This window comes from Cimex lectularius, unplaced genomic scaffold (genome assembly GCF_000648675.2).
Source record: "Cimex lectularius strain Harlan isolate CLEC.00 unplaced genomic scaffold, Clec_2.1 scaffold113, whole genome shotgun sequence".
NCBI classification, from domain to species: Eukaryota; Metazoa; Arthropoda; class Insecta; order Hemiptera; family Cimicidae; genus Cimex; species Cimex lectularius.
In genome coordinates, this window is record NW_019392858.1 from 459,288 (window position 1) to 480,579 (window position 21,292).

Here is a 21,292-nt window from a genome sequence, read left to right on the forward strand (position 1 = left end):
GTTAATAGGATTGATTGATCCCCTCTTCTTGGACGGTAGAGTAACCATAAAGGAATAATTTTATTTCGCTTCAAACTTCACACACGGTTTTAGCGTTGTCATTTCGGTGACAAGATGTCCATTTTGAAGGATAATCCTAGTCTGAACCTGAGGTACGGACTGTCGGAAATTTCCGGGAAGGAGTAGTTTGTCCTGAAAGTAAAAGTTTCAGAGCTATGTTGCCCCGCTGGCCATACGAGTTGAAATGTATAAAACTATTCTAAAACCATCACTTATATTCGTTTTATAAAAATTGCATCGTGGTTGTATTTCAACTTTAATGCGTTAAAACAGTGGACTATGTCAAGAGAATCAAGTTTTCCTTCGAAGATGATGTTTTTGTTTGGTGTAATTTTCCTTGACTTTGGGTCCCTGATTGTCAGGAGATAATTCGTATCTCTTTAGCTCAAACTATCATGATATTTGTTATGAAAATAAATATCTTGGGCAGTCTGTAAAGGTTCTGCAGCTTAGGCGTGTCATACCTTCGGGTATTGTTATTTCAACATATCTCATATATCTAGAAAACATATGCACCCTTTCGAAGCTCGTATACAATAAACAGGATCTAAGGTGAATAAAATGTAAAATTATCAAAATCAAGAAACAAGTTGAAGAGTAAGGATTTATATATTGATCAATGATCAGAATTATTGAATAAAGTAATTTGTTCGAAAAACCCTACTTTTACCAGTTCTCTAAATTTGAGAGTTTTAAATAATTTAAATCAATTTTGTCATTACCAATCATTTTGGTCTACCTATATTGCTAGTTTGGTCTGTTAGGGCGTGTTTAGGATTAGTTGAGATTAGGAATAGTTGATAATTTTGTATTAATCAAGCTTTATATAGAATATAAACACTATCTTTTTCTCAAAAATCAACATACAAATAAGAACTATGCAAAAAGCATATACACATTTCAGATATCATCTTTCTACGAAAGTTGGCACGTAAATAATGTATATAATAGGCATCAAATCCTATATTAAATCAGCTACAGAGAAAAAAAATAACAATACAATAAACAAGCATACATATATTTGTAGGGTTCCAATCTTCGTCATTGGACAGGTGGAAAAAAAGGAAGACTAAATGTTGGGTTCACCGAGCTTTCGGCACCTTAGAGCCATCATCAGACATAAAAAAATCTTGGTGACCTGTCTTTTAAATACATGTTTTCCCCTAGGTCGGTGTCGATAGCTTTGTATGAGAATGAAAACATGTCCTCCCAATGATGCCCTGTCTGAACTCTAGTTTTATATCTTCTAGCTATATATGTGCCATTTTTTCTTGATATTATTTCATGATATCATATCCCATTTTTACACATTTGGCAATTAACGTACCAAAATATTTTTTGTGATTATCTCTTTTATTTTCTTCCTAAGACTCAAGCTTTGTATAATTGTAGCAAGTAAAAAGGCAACGTGGTCTGAAAACAAGACTCTAGTCAACCAATTTTGTGGTTCCAGTGATCTTAATTTATAAAACCCAATCTTTCTCCTCAAATATTTCCCAATTTAAGATCGTTTTTAATGTGTGGTGATTAGTGACAGTTAATCGATAATTATTCAGAAATCATGAGATGCGGTCTGGTGTGATGGAGGCTTCAGAAAAACATTTTCTTTGTCGTTTCGATCTTTATTGAGATCATCTTCAGGGCCTGGGATTTACAAACATTGTTTACATTTAACAAAAACATGTAGAAAAAAGTGTATTTATAAAATGCAAAATATATTTTTTATATTCAATCAAAGTAGAAAATGTTTTTCTGAAACCTACATCACACCAGACCGCATCTCACGATTTCTGAATAATTATCGTTTTTAATATTTCATTCACAAAGCATGATATTTTCGCGTCCAATATATATTTTCACCTCATATTTCTTTTTCAAGTAAGAACTACCAGTTAGTTCTTCTCTATATTTGGAAAGTGCTAAAAAACAGATTATACGTTGAAAATTACATTTTCTGTTGTTCAAAATCCTCAAAAGGCTCCTTTTAAAACGCTAGATTCACATACAATTGTTTTTGACATCATTTTTTCCACTCCAGAGAACAAAGTGTTTGGTTCCTGGTTGAGGCCCCAGGCTTTTTGTCTGGCACCCAGTCATCTTTTCCAAGCTTAAACCCTTCCTACCCACTCCTTATTACCTTATCCTGGAATCCTATTTAATTGAACGCTGCTTCAGAGTGACGTGCGTATTTCGACTACTCGGATATCAGTTCAATAAAATTCTTGGACCCTTTCTTTATAATTCTGATTTTCCTATACATCCTAACAACATCATTACCAGATGACGTTGAAATTTTCTATCCTATCCAAGAATCGGCTCAATACTCCAATGCCCTTGAATACTTCGAGTTTATCAAAATGGGTACAAATAATATAGAGTAAGACTGAATATGGAAAAATATGCCCAGTGAATCCAAACCAGTGAGGATATGCAAATAAATATTTCTCTAACGACCAAATTACATATATATTATGTCAAGAGAAATCTTAATAAATATTGTATTTTTATAGAATATCTAATATTCTTCAGGTTGAATCACTGTATACAAATTTTGTTTAGAACTTCCTTTTTTAAACGAAATCTTTCTTTATTGAATTTTACTGAGTTCAATCGTACATAACCACATTATAAATCTGTTTTTGAAGTTTTTATTTGTACTCCAAAAACATTTTAACTACACGTAAACTTCAACGCACTAATCACGGACTCATCTAAACAACTCCACTTCCGTATCAGTGTTACCCGCAGTGTTGCCCAAACTTGGAATGTAGAGCAAGTTTTGCAAAAACTACCTTCACAATCAGATCCCAAATCATATAATCAGATTTTATTCAAAATATTTTAACAAAATTAAAGCTGGTTGCCATAAAATAGGACATTTCTTCTAGGTGTCTCATAACACCAATTTTCGTGACACTAACTTTTTCATCTCGAACAAGACCTTACATAAAAAGAACAATTAATTTAAAGAAGTAATTTGGCCAATTAGACCACTAAACATAACTCGATTAACAAGACTAAAGTTGAATTTGTAATTTGGTCGTTGCCGTTCATTTCGGTCTGTCAGACGCGTCAGCAGCGACGCAAATCAAAATGATCAGTATCGAACAAACTTCTAGTACCTCGCAGACCACGTAGAGAAACCTCACAATTTCAAGTTGAATTATTGTAAAAAAATCTGTTAAATCATTAAACTTACAAATATTATATATAGTTTGGAAAAATGGGAGAATGAGCTGTTTTCAGAGGACATTGTAAAAATACCTAATTCGCGTATTAATTATCTCTTCAAAACATATGTTCCTTCAATGTCCCCCAGTTGTATTTTTTAATCCCAAAAGTGCGATTTCACAAACAGAGAGACCTCGTGCAAAATATATTGTCAAATAAAAATTACATAAAAATATTTTTCCATGGAATAAAATATATAATAGATTGCGAACAACTTTGCACGGTATACGACATATATGTCCTGGAGATTTTCATTCATATTTTCCTGCATTCTTCTCTCTACGCAAATCTTAGGGAGAACTTAATTTGAAAAACCTCTTGTTAAGATGTCAACCAATGAAATGTTACGTTTTCTTTCAGATATTATCTTTGGTAACCGAGCTGTTGTAAGTTTAAGATATTTAAGATAATTTTTCTTTTTTCAATAATGTGTTAAGATTAAATCCTTTTATATTGACCTTAATTATTCTTTGTGTGGTGTGTGTGTGTGTGTGTGTGTGTGTGTGTGTGTGTGTGTGTGTGTGTGTGTGTGTGTGTGTGTGTGTATTATAGTGTGTGTGGAAAAAAAGCAGACAGATAGGTAGAAAGAGATATGTAGATAAGAAGAGATAGATAAATAATTTGTGTGGTGTGTGTGTGTGTGTGTGTGTGTGTGTGTGTGTGTGTGTGTGTGTGTGTGTGTGTGTGTGTGTGTGTGTGTGTGTGCGTGCGTGCGTGTGCGTGTGGTTTAGTGACCGTTAATTAATGATTATTTGGAGATCGTGAGATGTGACTTTGGTTTAGAATCCAGCATCTCACGATCTCCAAATAATCATTCTTTTTATGAAAGGTCTTGGTTGAGATGAAAAAGTAAGTGTCACGAGCGGGATTCGAACCCACGCCCTTCGGCTAGCTAACCTTTTCACCTCAACCAAGACCTTACATAAAAAGAATAATTAATTCAATTAAGTAATTTGGTCTATTAGACCACTAAACACAAATGGATTAATATTTTCTAAATTTGTCCAAAATATCTAACATAATACTACAAATAGTTGATACCTTTTTACGTAGAATTTTAATGTTAATTTTTCTAGTACGATGACGTAAATGATCTGATCACTTAGTTACGTTATGGGAAATGAATTTTTCGATCTAATAGTGAAAATATTTTGAAAAAAATTGAAACAAGAAGGAAAAATATTTTAATTATTTACCACCATCTAAACACAAAAGAAAATTCTATTTAATAACTGTTATTATTGTCTGATTGACTGTACGTATGTTTTTATCGATTGATTGTTATAAAAGAAATTACCTTGTGTGGATAAAAGGACTTTCTTCGCTCTTGACTTTGTTTGAGTAAGAAATTTCAACCAGTACTTCTACGTTCTATGTTGTAAATAATAAATAACTGCTTGGATGGGATCAGGACAAAATAAAACTAGTAAATACGTCAATGTACACAATTTATTAATATACTTCCATATAATACATTTTTACTTACATCTATTTTTGAAGCATCAAATAACAGACTTAGAAACTATATACACATTACTCTATACACAAGTCAGCAAATTACTTCACTAAGCCCTGCCTCTTAATTTTTTAAAAATATTATGTTTCATAATAAAAAGAAAATTATAATTCTTGCAACCAATTTATAAAAGTGTGTTATAAACAAATTATAAATTAAATAAGCAATCAGTGTGTAATTAATTTTTCAGTTCAGGTAATGAAAAAAATATTCTTCTAGAAATCAAACTAATATGTCACATTTGAAATAAAACATCAAAGATTAGGCGGGACTACGACTAACGCCTGAATTTATAGTCGTAGTGCTATCAGGCGACAACAAAACAAAATTAATAAAAATGGGGAAAAAAAGAAAAATAAACTTATAAAACGAATTAACAACACTGTTTTCCTTTTAATTGGTAAAGAAACAGCCATTCACAATTATGGCACATTGCATCACATTTAATAATTGAGTCAGACATTATTTTTTCTTCTTTTTTTCAAATAGAAGCTGTGAGATGCCTAAACCCAAAAAAACACTTTCAAGAATTCTTTTGTGCATTTCGTACAACCTCAAAAATGTCTGCAAAAATACATTCAAGTACAATAAACACGCCACCAAAGCCATAATCTGATAAATTCAAAAACCTCTTTATTTATTTTCGTTTGTTTAAATTTGATTTAATTATTAAATATAAAAAAACGTTTAATGTGAGAATGAAGAAATGTTTCAAATACATCAGACAATGACTTACTTGATATCAAAACGTTTTAAGCTTGATTTACACATCTTCTTTTTTTTTAAATAAATAACGTAGATTTTTATGCTTGGAAAAATGCACCAAATTTTAGAAATGCACCACACTTAATAAGTTTTTAGAAGTACCATGCCATTACAAATAACACATTTAAGATTATAATTTTAAAATTGTTTTCATTGTGTTACTCAAAATTACAACCATACATTTACTTATTTCATAAATTTGGATCGTTCAATTTGCCGAATTAATTCTTTATATATTGCCAACTGTAATAAATAACCATACTTTTAGATAAACAGAATTAATGAAAGTGCGACATTTATATTTTATTTTATTTTATTTTTTTTTTTTTTGTAAGTTCATTTATTTTAAAATGTCAATCGGCGATAATTTGACTACTGCTATTATCGAAATAAGGCACAGATAATGTAATTCTCAACCGGTCTGAAATATAATTCATTTAATTTTAAGAAGAATTGTTATAAAAAACTTATTTTATTCATATACTTTTCTTCTGGAACCCAGTAAAGCGAGTGTGAACATTTTTCAAAATGGTCACACATAAATTGAGCATTGTTCTGTACACATTATAATATTCGAACATTTAATTATTTACTTTTTAAATAACAAAATATTCTTTATTTTTTTTAGTTTTTTTTATTTCTCTCTGAGGGGTAAAGTAATTGAGATAATCGCTACAAAATAACATTTTAAAATCAATAAAAACAGGATTAAGTTAAAGATTAAGTACAGCGTATTTAATAAACAGTTTTAAAGTACATACGCGCGAATATCGCTTCCAGCGAAACTACGGGCTGTAAAATAAAATTTAACAAGGTCAGGGTACTAATATGAAATCAACAAAATTAACATTATTGGCACTTGCATTATTATATTCACTACTTACACCTAACCAATTTTCGCCTATAATTTTTTTTACGGAATAGGAGCAGCAGTATCACTACTAGAATGCTATCTCGGCAATTTTTTTTTTAATTTTAATATTTTTGTTTTACTTTCATCTATATCAATCTTTAAATTTAACTATCACCACCTAACCGCCCACGTGAACGGTATACGAATAACATTCGACTGAGAAAAGATCACAATGTGCTTTTCAAATATACGTATTTTACAAATAAATATAATTCCAAAATTCAACGTTAATTAAACATTTTCCTTTGAAAAGCGATTTCACCGCCTTCTTCCGAACTATTTTCTACCCTAAACACAATTCATTTACTATGTGTTAACATTCAACTAAATGTTCCTAGTAGAAATTGTCACATAACACATTGATCTAATGTTAATTCTACTAGGAAATTGTTCTTTACATCCAAATCTAAATTACATTGACCTAAAGCAATAAAATATAATATTAATCAAAACTATATTCACATCCCGGCCGTATAAGCATTCATTTATAACTTGTGTTTTTTCCAATTTTAATTGAATCAAATTAATATTATACTTCCCCAAAACGTCACCTAAATTACAATATAATTAATTTGTACAAACATTTCTGATAACTATATTTACAGAACTAAAATGTTTTTAAACAAAACTAAAAAAAATATATATATACTTACAAAATTAAATTTAAAAAGTTTGAGCTTTATTTTAGTATAGTAAAAATAAAATCATAATGTATCAACAAAGTAGGCAACATAATATTATTTTGTTTTTGAAAGGACAACAAATGGCTATTCGGACTAATAAAATAATATTTTTTCAACGATAATTGTATACCCAATCAATTCCCGCATAGGTAACTATCATTACATTTTCAGTTTATAAAACGGTTCAAAATAAATGGAACTGAGGAAAATAAATAACTTTCAATTTATCTCCTTCTAGAATAAAAGAATATCCACCACTGAATAGATGTAATAGGTTTCATTTTTATCAAAATAATTGACGATATTAATAGTAGAGATTATTGGTACTTACGGTAATTGTTATATTGGCACATAAGTTATCAGTATTGTTGATGGCAATTGACGAATAGCTGTTTTAAATATTTTCTTATAATTTTTAAACTTGTACAAAATCAACAATTGACCAACCTTTTCTTTGTAATAAATGATAATTACTTTTGTAGATAACATCCATACTCATACAAAAATTTGCTACATTTTATATGTATTCAACAGAAGACCTTACACATGAACTAATAACGTTAAATAATTGAGGATCCTTCGTTGTCCTAAGGTGTCTGAAGGAGGTTGAACGGCACACCCAGAAATTTGCTCACGTCCTGACAACTCTGGAAAAAAAACTCATTTGAAATAAAATGCTAATGAAGTGTTATAACATAAATAACATATTCTTGCGGACAACCATGGCTATCAATCAATATAAACATTTTAATGCTACAAACAGTTTTAAACTTTTATGCTTTAATAAAAAAAAACCTCACAGAAGCGTTCATTGAACAATTTGTTCGAGTTAAATAAAACCATGGGAAATAGGAAATTTTATAAAAAAAAAAATTAGAGCGGGTTTTACATTTTAACATAAAATCGCTGTAGGAAGATTACAGACACGCATTCCATTGAGGAGAAATAAATGTTCTATTTCTGGTTGAAAGTATTCCAAGGTAACAATGGACTTCAAACGCCTTAAATTTAAAATATTCCAAGTGATGAATTTTTATTTAAGACCGAAGAATAATTTTACCTCTTCATATTTCGAGTAAGATTAGGGGGTTATCAGCAGCAATTATTAACCGATTTTGTCATCGCTATCTGTTATGTAAGTGGGATTTCTTGCCGTACATATTTTTCTCATTTCGGAAGAACATATATAGAGAATTCAAACGGACCTTTTTTTCCCGTTATTTCGCTTTAGACACAATTGTATTTTAACGTGGGAGGTAGTCAAACAGATTCGGTTGGAATACACGGAATATCTAATTATCTAAACATAAAAAATATATTCCTACACTACCACTAAATTCTGTTTTGCCTGGCACTAGGATTGATCAAAAATCAAATCAAATCAAAACAAGATAGTGTTATTACACAAAAAAAACCATGTTTCACGAAATTGCACGAAGTTATTTAATTGTAGTTTTAAAGCCAGAAATAGGTTATTTTTTATAAATTTTTTACAACAATTTTATGACTATCCTGGAAAACATTCAAACTTCAATGCTGTCTTATAATGTACAAATTTTTATGTAAATTTTTTTTCGTTAAGTTACGAAACAATTAAAATTCAGCAGGTCTATGAAAATTGAGCTATTTTTCCAAAACTAATATACTATAAGAGAAGATGGTTAGGGATGGTTTATGTTTAAAAAAAGGTATAATGCTTCTTGAACCAAATGAAACAGTAGACAATATTGCTAGTGACAACAGATTTCTATTTAGTCAATGAGATATTGTCTTTTTTGAAAGCAAAAAAAATGTTATTTTGTTTTTCAGTGTTCTGAACATAGACTAATAAATATAAAATAGATTTAATAACGTATAATATAAATTTAATCCTTTAGAAAACAAAAGGAGTGGTGTCTGGGAAAAGTTGGTGGAGAAATGGGCTGCGATATTAGGCAGGATTGGTTATTGTCTCATGCATACATTATAATGCAAATGTATTAACTCAAACCAAATATTAAAAAAAAGTCCAAACTCCCAAAAAATAAAATCAATTGGAATGGCACAAGTATAATTTTATTATATTTATATTTCTGTTGATCCAATTTTAATTTCAATTTAAAAAAAACCTAACTGCAGATAAAGGGACTATAAAAAATGATATCTGAGTATAGAAGATAGTTCCTAGAATTGTCCTAACAAGCGAGACTACGCGGGCCGGTATTTTGATAACCGTCCACTCCAGCCAGCAGGTTCCAATATATTCTATTTATTGTGAGATTTCTCCGTGTGCCTGCAGATGAATCTGAAATTGACTGAATGATAGAATCTTGGCAACAAAAACGTTCTATGATATGAAAAGAAAAAAATTTAAGAGTTGTCTTATTTTCCGTAGTATCTTGATAATGTTTTTCTGACCATACAAAATAATAAAACAACTATTTACTATAAAATGTACATTTAATCGATTAAAAATAAAATAAATAGAATGAAAAAGCGAAAATAAATAAGTTGTGATTTCGGAGCGTAAATTAAAGGAAACATCTTAGAAATACTATTAACCTATCATAACAAGACTAGGCAGACCAAGATTTTTTAAAGACCATGTCGAACAAAAAGGATACAATATATTTTATCTGTATCAAGATTATGGTAGAAAATAAATTCGAGTAGCAAAACGTAATTTTATTATTTTAGATAGTTTTGTTAAATATATATTCTTTGATTGGGAACAAACACTAAAATTTAATCAGATGATCATATTATTATCTAACAAACAATGACATGGTAGTCTAAATGATACAATTTTGAGTAACAATACTGTTTCATGGAAGAATAAGTTTTTTTTAGTGTTGTCTTGTAAAACACCAAAGAATTGAAATAATTATATTAATCGATAAAAAATTGAAAAATACTACAAAAGAAGAAATAAAAAAGTGGTGATTTCTGAGTGTGAAATAAAGCAAACATCCTAAGACAAATACAACTCAATAAAAGTGGACTGGGAAATTTTAACAAACTTGGTCATTCCAGCTTGAATTTTTTTTTTTTTTTTTTTTTTGCCAACAATATTTTTATTTTATTATCGTGAAATTCCAGCTTGGGGAATTTGCTTACTGAAAATTATCAAAAAAATATATTCATTCGATAAAGTTTTAATTATTTTTTTAGTCAGATTTTGCTGAGAAAAATTAACACTAAAGGACAATATTTTCGTGGAACTTCTTTTTTACAATGTTGTTAGTAAATTTTTTAAAGACTTTCTTTTCATATAAAGCATTAAGTTCAATATTAAATATACATTTAATTGATTATAAGTCTGAATTTTGGGGTAAGGAAAGAGACGATGAGAGTCTAGAAGATATCAAAGTTCAGAGAAAGGCTGCTGATTGAACCTGCAGCGTGAATAGGCGGACGATGACAAAAATAAAACTTGTTCAATCGAGTTTGTTATATTTCTACTCATACCTAGTTGGATAAAGTCAAAAAATCCCAAAAATAGAGTTGATTGCAACTCAGAATGCAATATTATTTTGGCCAATTTCGGCAATTCATTTCAAATACTTTTACAGTTCTATTTGCAATGTTTGTCCAAGACAATAAATTTCTAAGAAATGAGTTAAGCAAACAGATACTCGCAATATACACCTTAAAAGCAATAGGTATATTGGGTTAATTTCGATTGTCCGAGTTAATTTTCCAAATTTTGGGCAATTTGGGACCCCCGTGGGCGAGAGCATTTACGCAATTACCTGAGCTTTCGGCAACTAACATTATTATGTAAATTATTTGCCGGCAAGACATAATCCGGGTGGTATTTAAACGATGGGACTGCGGGCGTTCCCCTTATTCTAACAATAGCATTAGATAGGCTCATTAATAAACCCCTGATTATTGGCACAACTCGTGCCTTCTATTTATATGGTTACTGCGCTGTACGATTTTACGTCTCTTTAATATAACATCCTTTTTAATACAATGGTGATATCTTTTTCGATAACGAGTGTAATTATTAAACGGCAAATGTATTGAATTTGCAGGTATTGCAACCGATTCGAAACTCCTAAAGGTATCACAGCCCTCAAGGACGTCAGACCTCGGATAAATGCGAGTGTTGGTGTGCATTGTACAAAACGGAGAATTGAGGGCTTTCCTTTGTCACGGAATGACGTAGGGTATCAAAATACTAAGTTGAGCCCTTAAATTTGGCATCATTATATCGTGATTTTATCACCACTCGCTACAATTGGACCCAGATCTGTAGTTAATTTCAATGAGACAAGTGTAATAAAGATTATAATATTTATCTATAAGGAATAAAAATGACATTTGTAATTATTGCACAACACTCTTTACATAAATAAACACGAGACGAATGATACACATAAACTTTTCAAGGCGAAAAATCGTTTGCCGAGTCTGTACGACAGTAATAAATAACATTAAAGAGCCGGGCTTTACCTAGGCGGCTGTCAAAAATTACTTAGTCCGTTGGGGCGGAAACCACTATTAAGTTAGTGGAGGGTAGGATTTATGTGAGGTTTTATTGTGAGGACCCCAAGTTATAATAGCGTATAGCGTTTTAGCGGTGCGTGGAAGGGGGCGGAGAGAGAGTGGAGGACGAAGGAAGGATTAGGCCAACCCATGTCCAACAGGGAAATCTTTCCAAGAAATCACCTTTTCCTCGAGGCTTACACTTTTCCCTTTTAGGACGGAAGTTAAGGCTAAGGAGGAAAAATGTACAAGAAGATTTAAAAAAGGAAATGTCGGCGAAGTTAACTGGCGATCTCAAATGTCCATGATTTTAGGTAAGATTGGAAAAAACTGCTTCGACGTAAATTAATTTAATTATTAAATAAATAATTAAAATTTACTCTAAAAAAAAAGATCAGTCATTTAAACCAGTTTCAAATAAAAAATCGAATAAACTTTTTTCTTTAATAATTACGAACAGTAACGCAAGAACATGCTGTAACACAATAGTGAACAACAACAGATTGGATTTTTTTGTGATAAAACAGTAACAAAAAGCATGTGATTTCAATTTAGCTGATCCGCCTTTCCTCGCTACGCGTCTGGACACCGATCTGATAGTCTTTTCAATTTCAAAACCTTGTTACGAATTTAATTATTATTGAAAGTCTGCTGATATACACACAGATATGTTTAGGAAATTTGTTAAAAAATTTAAATTTACACTGAAACTGGCGTGAAGCCGAAGCGCGTCTGATATACCAAAACAGCATGAATATGCATGCAGACCAAAATGACCGGAAACTATTTAACTAAAGTACCTACAAAATTACTATTTTTTATTTCATTTTTATTTTAAAAACAATGTCTTGTAATGTAATTAATATAATAAATCGGTGATCAATTGTTTTAATTAATTAATTAATTTTTTATTTTTATTTTATTTTTAATGCGGGTCCGCAACAGCAGAGGTTATATCAACCCTCGGGGTGCCGGTGTTTTTGAAAAAAAAGCCCATTTGTAAGTATGTCGGGTTCGAATGCAGGGCCGCTGGATTCGAACCCGGGACCTTTACCTTACAGTGATGAGCGCCGTGTCAACGCCTAAACCGTTGCGGCCATCGACGCCCCTTCTTTATTGATCTTAATTGGTTATTAATTGGTCTTTATTAATTATTAATTTGTTATTAAATTTTATTCTTAGCGTTATTCTAAAAAGCTGCAGGTTAAAAATTAAACAAAAATCATATTTCCATTGATTAAATTTTATGAAACATCAGAGTATTAATTTTGTGTATAAAAGTACTTTTCGAAGTACTATAGAGATTAGAGCATGCAACACACGGATCTGACAGTCTTTTGACGTGATGATATGATCATTGATGTAAAATGTTGAATCATGTCTACAGTTTATGATGGTTGAACGATAAAATAATAATAATAACGGCATCTTTTAACTATGTAACTGATCATCTCCGGTCCGCCTTTCCTCGCAATTGTATTATTGCCTGTTGGAATCAATCAGTCTGGAAAAACCTCTGCCAGATTTTCTGCCTGATTTTATAATTAAAACCACGATAAAAATTTAACTTTTATTGAATCTCTGGTAATACACGCAAAGTACAGATGTGCTTTTATACAATTAAGAGAAAAAAATATTGAATATGAGCATTGTTACGTCTCTCCTAACAAAAAAGACTAAAACTACAGATCGTTTGGTAATATTTTCACATCTTATCTTTCTGTTCGGATGCTATTTAATAAGCAGGAAGAGTTTCATGAACTTCCACAAATATTATTCCAATTTATAATCTACTAAGATTTGCTGCAAAAATAAAGCAACAGATGAAGAACCCAAATATGCTTTATAATTATTTTCAAACTGTCACAGGTGCAGTAAATAATCTGTTTATACTTTCAGTTTTTGACTGTGATTGTTAAGTGATGAAACAATTTAACGAAACAGCATTTACATTTTCTTTTTCACTGACTTTTGAAAACTTGCTGCCATATTATTTCCAACGTAATTTCATAAAATCAAAAAGTCACTAAAAAATACATTTTCATTTAATTTCTTATACTAAATACAAAATAGATCTGTTTTTGTAAATTAAAGAGAAGAATAAAACCTAAAATAAGTCATAGGAAATTTTGTAACAGACCAAAGAAGGGAACCGAATTCTTCCCCCCCCCCAGGGTTCGCAACAGCAGAGATTCTATCAACCCTCGGGTGCCGGTGTTTTTGAAAAAAAAGCCCATTTGTAAGTATGTCGGGTTCGAATGCAGGGCCGCTGGATTCGAACCCGGGACCTTGACCTTACAGTGATGAGCGACCTGTCAACGCCTAAACCGTTGCGGCACCGACGCCCCTTGATCCAGCTATTCATAGTTTTATGCTATTCATTTTAGTTAATAGAGTATTCATAACTTTAGAATTGTTACAAAATCTTAGTTTTACTAACTTTGATTAATTTGCTAGAGATAATCCGTGGCAGTTACGAATTTCCCCTTCTGGTAGTCCTTCATCGCCCCTTGATACGGTCCGATTCAACTCTGACACTCTCCCAAGAAACAAAAGAAAGACTGTAGGTAAGCACCGTTCTATAAAAGTGAAGGCGATAAATACAACGCTCTTGAAAAGAAGATGAAGATTTTTCAGCAGTTTATACGAGACGAGTAAGCCTCACTTAACCCTCCCCCCCCTCCGGTGACAGAAAACGAAGACTTAGCCGCTACGTGCTTCGCCGACTCAAAGCATGGATTCGCAAGTTTACTTTCGGCCAACAGGTGCGAGCACAAGGGATTACCTCGCCAGATTGCTTACCCACTCTTTTCCAGTACCTGCAGTGTGCTTACACTCGCCCGCATCCTTGATACACTCGAAGGATATAAAACCGATTAACGAACATCAGGTTTGCGCTTTTCTAGCTATCGTAGTTTAAAATAAAGATTTAAGAGATATACCGAATTATATAAACACAATATATCTTACCTACATGGATAAGGGTGAATTTTTCAATAACCAGGTTATTATAATCATTCATTTATTTTTAAACTATTATGACTATATATTTATATTTATTTATTTATTTAAATACAAAATGCTAATAAAAATAAAATACTATTGAAGTCAATTTAAAATAAGGAATCTCTAAGCTGTTACACTTAATTTTCATTATAATCTACTTTAATCTGATCTTCAATTACAACCAAATCCATTTAGTACGATTTAATCTTTTGTGTTTGTTTTTATATTCTGCAAAGTTATTAAAAACTTTTTTCTTTAGAAGCCTTTCAAAGCTTTTCATTTATTAGGTTTATTTTAAAATTAAGGAGTTTCTGTCAAGTCATAATAGAACCACTTTTATGCTTTCTTATTTAACTAACTTTAAAATCTAAGTTGACTATTGTTTTAAGAAAGGGCTGTGCGCTTGTTCCCTAAAATTTTATTCAACGTTGATCATGGCCGTTATTGCTATTGTATTTTTGGAGTTGGCCTTAAAGTGCAGATTGCAAATTTAAAAGAAAATTGTTGGTCAGATAAGCACTGGCTTTATGTAGCATTCAAGCCTTGATTTTATGTATACAATTTTAATTAAAAACAACGCTAAATTTTATATCATACGTGTGTGGTGATTAGTGACCGTTAGTGACGATTTCCGAATAATCATTTATATTGTACTGATACTACATTAAAATAAAAAATACGTAAGATTTAAAGAATAACAACATATTTCCGAATGTTACGGTGGTAAAAATTTGGACACTTTAACCCAAATTAATCGAAGCTAATTTAAATAAAACCATGCTCACCTGACTGGAAAATAAGGTTTCGAGGTCTCAGGTCAATCTATATTGGACATCGATCATAACTCTCGTTTATCCAGGGAATGATATCATAAAATTAACATAATTTTCTTTATCAATTGATTTGATTGTCATTGTTGCATTTGCCATTATTGATCACGTAAAAAATACAAAATATGTACTGATACAAGATAGCAGCACATTTAACGTTTCAGCCTAACTTCAACTTTTTTTGCAAAGCTTTTCTTGTTTTATAAAGCTCTAAAAAAAGCACAATCGTCGTGGGTTCGACAATAAAACTATTTACTAAAGCTGAGCGATTTACCTACTATTTGCAATTAATTTTTCAATAAATCTTATTTCTCCTAAACTACCAATTATTTCATTAATATAATGCTTGTACGGCATTGGCCCAGGAATAGGGAAAGGCCAAATATGATTAATTCAAGCATGCCAAGTGGACGAAACACCAAAAAATAATAATGATGTGTAATATGACAGAAGGAGAAAGATGTTTGGAGAAATTACAAGGGCAGTTCAAAATCCAATCAATTTGCTTATGACTGAGTGTATACGATAATAATGTATACAGACGCATATATACAATTCTACGATCAATGGACATAAAGCTCTAATAACAAGAGTAATATTTAGATATAGATGCAATCATCATAAGAAAATTTAAAAGATGTGGCTCAGCCGATGCAAAAAAAACAATAAAAAATAAAATTAATAAAAAAGTTATGAAGAAGAAGTTACAATCCAAAAACGATCATCACCCTTCCATTTTTTCAGATAATTTACAAAAGAAAACACCAAATATAATAATTTTAATCATTAAATTACATCCTACGATTATGTGTTGTTTCGTCCTATCGAATAATGTGAAAAAACTTACCGTTTTTAATTAAAACAAAAATGAACCTATTTTAATACCTCTGAAACAATTAATAGCCCCAATTAATGATTTCATTTGTTGAAGCGTTTGAAAATAAATGAAAGTCAGAAAAGCAGGAAAGGACAAGAAACTAACCTGCTGAAAACTTTTTTTTTTCGTTTTCATATAGGTAAATGGCACTAAATGTGTAAATGTAAATATAATTTTATGTTTAAAAAACAAAGCATGCGCAAAATCATCAAACTGTTACATTTTGGCTCTACCAATTTGTGTAAAATTAAAAGGCACAAATTAAAATTAAATATTCAACTGAAATAATCTCGGAACAATTAAAAATGGAAGACTTATCAGAAAACAGCTGTTAAACAATGTGATGAGAATATTAATTATTATTTATAGCTTATTTTAATATCGGATAAACAAGTTGGTGACAATAAATAATTCATTTGCTGTAACGTATGAACCCAGTTAAAGGACAAAAAATCAGGAAATAGCCGAAACTAGCCAACTAAATAGTTTTTAGTTTGTGTATGGGTAAAAGGCACTATATATAAAATTTGAATAATCCATATATTAAGTGTTGATCTACCACTTTTGCCCCACGGATTAATTTTCTTTGTCTGGTAACGTTATAACAAATTGTTACGTCTTAAACCTACTTTTAAGCTCTACACTACGATTTATAACAATCCATAAATAAAACAGTGAAACTGTCACATTTTCTATTTCACTAATTTTAGAAACATTAAAAAGACACAAATTAACATATGTTAATGTACAAATAAGATAATGTTATAAATAACTGACTTGCCAGGATATGGTAAATAAATGCTAATGATTAAGAAATTGTTATTTCTCACCTAAAAAAAAGAAACAAACAAAAATGCTGTAAGCTCTGTTAATAAAATCGAAAAAGGGCTTTTTTTATGAACATTAAACAAATTTGTACCAACGAAGTATTAATTGTCTTTGTAAACTCCGCCTTGCCTCCTGGCATCTCCTGACGCGTGGATAGTCATCCTCACTCGGTCGGATATGAAAAATTATCTGAAAACAACAAGAAACCGAGTTGCAACCCTTAATTAATTTTTATTATGTTTAATTTTTTGAAACGTTTCAAAACATTTGAATCCATGAAAGCAGGAAATGGGTGAAACCTGGCCAGCTAAAGGGATATTTTTCATATTTTTATGAGTAAAATGCACTAAATGTCAGATATGAATGAATAGAGATAAATATATCAGTCCTTACATAGAGTAATGGTCCTGTTTAATTTTTTTTTTGTACCCACATATTACTTTTCTTGGTGTAGTAGTAACGTTATAAACGAATTCTACCAGAAAAATGGCAAAAACTGGAAAGATAAAACAATAGATTTTAGTTTTTGTAAAAATTGAGAGGCAAGGCCTACTAGGTGGGGAGAGTCACTACAAAATATAACCTGATTGTGAACTACTGCAAAAATAACGGAAAAAGTGCAACATATCCTCCTCCTACAGAAAAACATTATAACGGCAGAGTAAATTGTTTGAATACCTGACGTTAATAGAAGTTTATGGTTGCATATAGGAACTCGTTCAAACTTGGGTTTCACTGGGATGTGACTGTATTGAATAGCGAAAATACTTGTACGAATGTGTGTGTGTGTGGGTATGTGTGCGCGCGCGCGGGGGTGGTTAGTATTAAGTATGAATGAACGCAGATAGGCAGGTGATTCACCAAGTGATATTACATCCACGGCTGCTATCCAACTTTTATTTGTACAAATGGCTAGATTATATTTTGTATGAATGTATTTATTAGCGTGAAAGATGGGAAGACGTCGAGCTTTCAACACCCTGCCGGCTCCCCAACTGTAGTGCTGTAAATAGTATAGTGTATATTTAATATTAGTTTGAGGGGTTAGGCCGTTGTTTGCAACAACATGAATGTGTATACGTAGTCATGTACATAACATTGAATTAGAATCATAAAGCCACGTGTGGAAGGATGGATATAAATGGCAGCACTTCCACTTGTAATAAGTAAAAAACGCGAGATAGATAATATATGACAAGCCGGCAATGTCCTCAGCAGTAAGCCGGTCAAATAATCAAAATAAAATAACTGAATGTTCTATACTATATATTTAATCAAATTTTTACATTTTAAGGTTGTAATATTTTTGTAATATTGAGTGTTATGAAGAAATAATTTTCTGTACAATTATAAATGAAAGACATTCTATTATATAGTATAATTAAGATTTTTGACTTATGAGTTATTTTTTATTAAAGAATGAGAAAAATGACAGATGTTGTAAATTCTAATAAAATACAAAAGAAACTATTTTAATGTAGAAAACAATTTAGTGCCAATAAATTATTCATTGCTGTAACTTTCGAATCCAGCTGTACGTCACGAAGGCCGGAAAAGGGCGAAAACTATCCAGCTAAAGTGATAGTTTTTCGTTGTCGGATGGGTAAAAAGGTCCTAACTACAGAGAACGGGTGACTATTAATGTGTCAAATAAAACAATGGTGTTGGTGATGGTAGCCTATGGGGGTTGAAATGGGATGGGGAAGGGTGGATGTATTAGGTGTAGCCGCCCTCGGTGGCGCCTCCATCCCACCCCCACCAGTCTGGCGCCGTCTCTCCAAATCTGAATCACAGCGAAACTTTCTCCCACCCCCGTTTTCCTATCCAAGATCCACCCCCTGCCATCACAATAAAACCTAGGCCACTTCATGCTAATTAGCATGCTGATTTCCGCTAGGGCCATCTTTTTGAGTAGGCATTTCGATTCATGGACATTATCTTCCGCAGTTTTGTAATCTCTGGAATAACGGCCAATCGCCGCCCCTTCGGCGTCCTTTACACCGAAAATCGTTAACATAAGTCATACTGATATATACGTTATACTTTCTCCCATTTAATTAAAATGTGTGCAATTTACAAAAAATTCTAAAAAAAAATATAGTATACTTTATATAGATTTGATAGTATAGATGACTTTTTTGTTTAAAGCCAAAAATGAAAATTCAGATTAAGAGGAATCAAGTCTGAATGAAAGAAATTCTGCAATTACACGGCGCCCGGCAACCGTGCACGTACATATTTGATCCCTGTGTCAAGGTTACGATTAATACGCCTGCTTAAATGGTCATAAGTTATTCGACGTGTTATGCAAACGGAGAACTTGTTCCGTGAACAAAAACTAAAGGGGAAAAGTTTCATTGTGAAAATTTAAGTTTGCCCCGGCGTGAAAACGTAATCAATAAATACTTACGACGATCCACTTACAAACTGCCGGTTAACATCAATCAAACCACTTGATTATAAATTAAATTAATCGCAATAAGCTCAGCTTCACCCAGCACATTAATTTTGTTACACCTTTAATTCAATAAATTTCAAATTTTTATTCAGAGGAAGTTGCCAAGAGAAAAGTATTTTAATCCATAAAATCATATAACATATAAGCATATTGTAAAGCTTAGCATTAGTTCTTGCTATATCGCAGTTTTGTAACTTTTTACAATTAGCAACCGTTTTCTTCCACGTTTAATTTAATTATGTACTAATCATAGCATCCGCTACACATATAATAAATTTTACCTCCCCTTACCAATTTTTGTATTATGTTAAAAAGGAGGGAAATATCCGGTTCATTTGGGGAAAAAAATCTTTCGCCGAGCTTTCAATATATATTTCATTGAAACTACAACAATTTTCCAGTTTAACGAATATGAACATCCATCAACGATGTTGAAACATACGGTTAATTGTTTTTAAAGAAATAGCTAGGGAAAGGAATGATTTTATTTGGGTGTAAAAAGACATAAAAATGAAATGACTATCAGAACAGAACCCTTTTGGATAAAACAATATTAACTCGAACTATATGAATTATTTTAATAATAATAATGAATAGGCTAGAACATTTATGTCAATGATTATTTTAACAAGTACTGTGTAGCAATTAATAATTAAATAAGTAGAAATGTGTTCACCTCGTAACTAACTTAAATTCAATTTTTATTAATTCAAAGAAAACATTATAGAGACTCCCTGTAATAAGCATAAATAAATTATAGCTTATATTAAACTGTAGTAAAAAATAAAATAAATAAACACATAAAATAGAAGTATTTGTTATGTTAAGATTTTGATCTTGTTTATAATATTTGTACAACGAAAAATGGAAAATGAAACGTTTTACCATCAAAGAATTTTTCGATCTCAACCGTAGAATTCTTCAGAAACTTGGATAATAAACTAAAAAATCAAAATTTCCTACATTATCAATTTTTATAACAATAGATAAAACTGGGGGGGAAGGTAATAGAAAAGGTCAAATGTCCGATTTCGAAGAACATACTGCTATACTGCAGGAATATACAACAATTTCTGATAATTCTGATAGTTAAATTTTCCATTTAATTCACATTGGTCCAACTGGCAAAGTATTTGTACGAAAATTATGTTTCAGAAGCATCTACAGACAATTCTTATTTCCATTGAATATTTAGGACTTTACTCAAATCATGTTTATATACTGTGATATGTTAATTACAATATGAAATGTCCAGATGATGATAATGTTGGTGTAAAAAAAAATTGTCTGCGGTTTTAATAAAGTATTCGTCCACTTTTTACCCATTGTATATAGTGTAATTTGGTCGTTACCAATTATTTTGATGTGGCTATGCTCGCTAGATTGGTCTGTCAGGCGGGTGTTTCGGCACAAACCAACCCAGAGATTGTATAGGAAGATCAAATTGATCGTTACCAACCAAATTTCGGGTCCTTACTTCGCAGAAAAGCCGGAGGAATTTTACAATTAATTATTATATAGTTCACCTGGACACAGGAGAGAATACGCAGTTCTATATTTAATATTATTTGGAAAATGATATCACCAAAAAAAAAACTTTTTTTCATACCGACCTGATGTTATTTTAGTTAAAGATTTAGTTTAAAAATGCA

General features: G+C 31.2%; 1 protein-coding gene across 4 annotated transcripts in view; it reads right to left on the reverse strand.

The window, feature by feature from the left end:
• Positions 1–4,722: 4,722 nt before the first annotated feature.
• The window catches only part of LOC106669476 (forkhead box protein O), a 163,831-nt gene continuing 147,261 nt past the window's right edge, over positions 4,723–21,292 (reverse strand). For all 4 annotated transcript variants that reach the window (XM_014398980.2, XM_014398981.2, XM_014398982.2 and 1 more), the window contains exon 5: positions 4,723–7,815. In XM_014398980.2, coding sequence (XP_014254466.1) covers positions 7,756–7,815 — 60 coding nt within the window. In that variant the 3' untranslated portion in view covers positions 4,723–7,755. The remainder of the gene's footprint in view (positions 7,816–21,292) is intronic.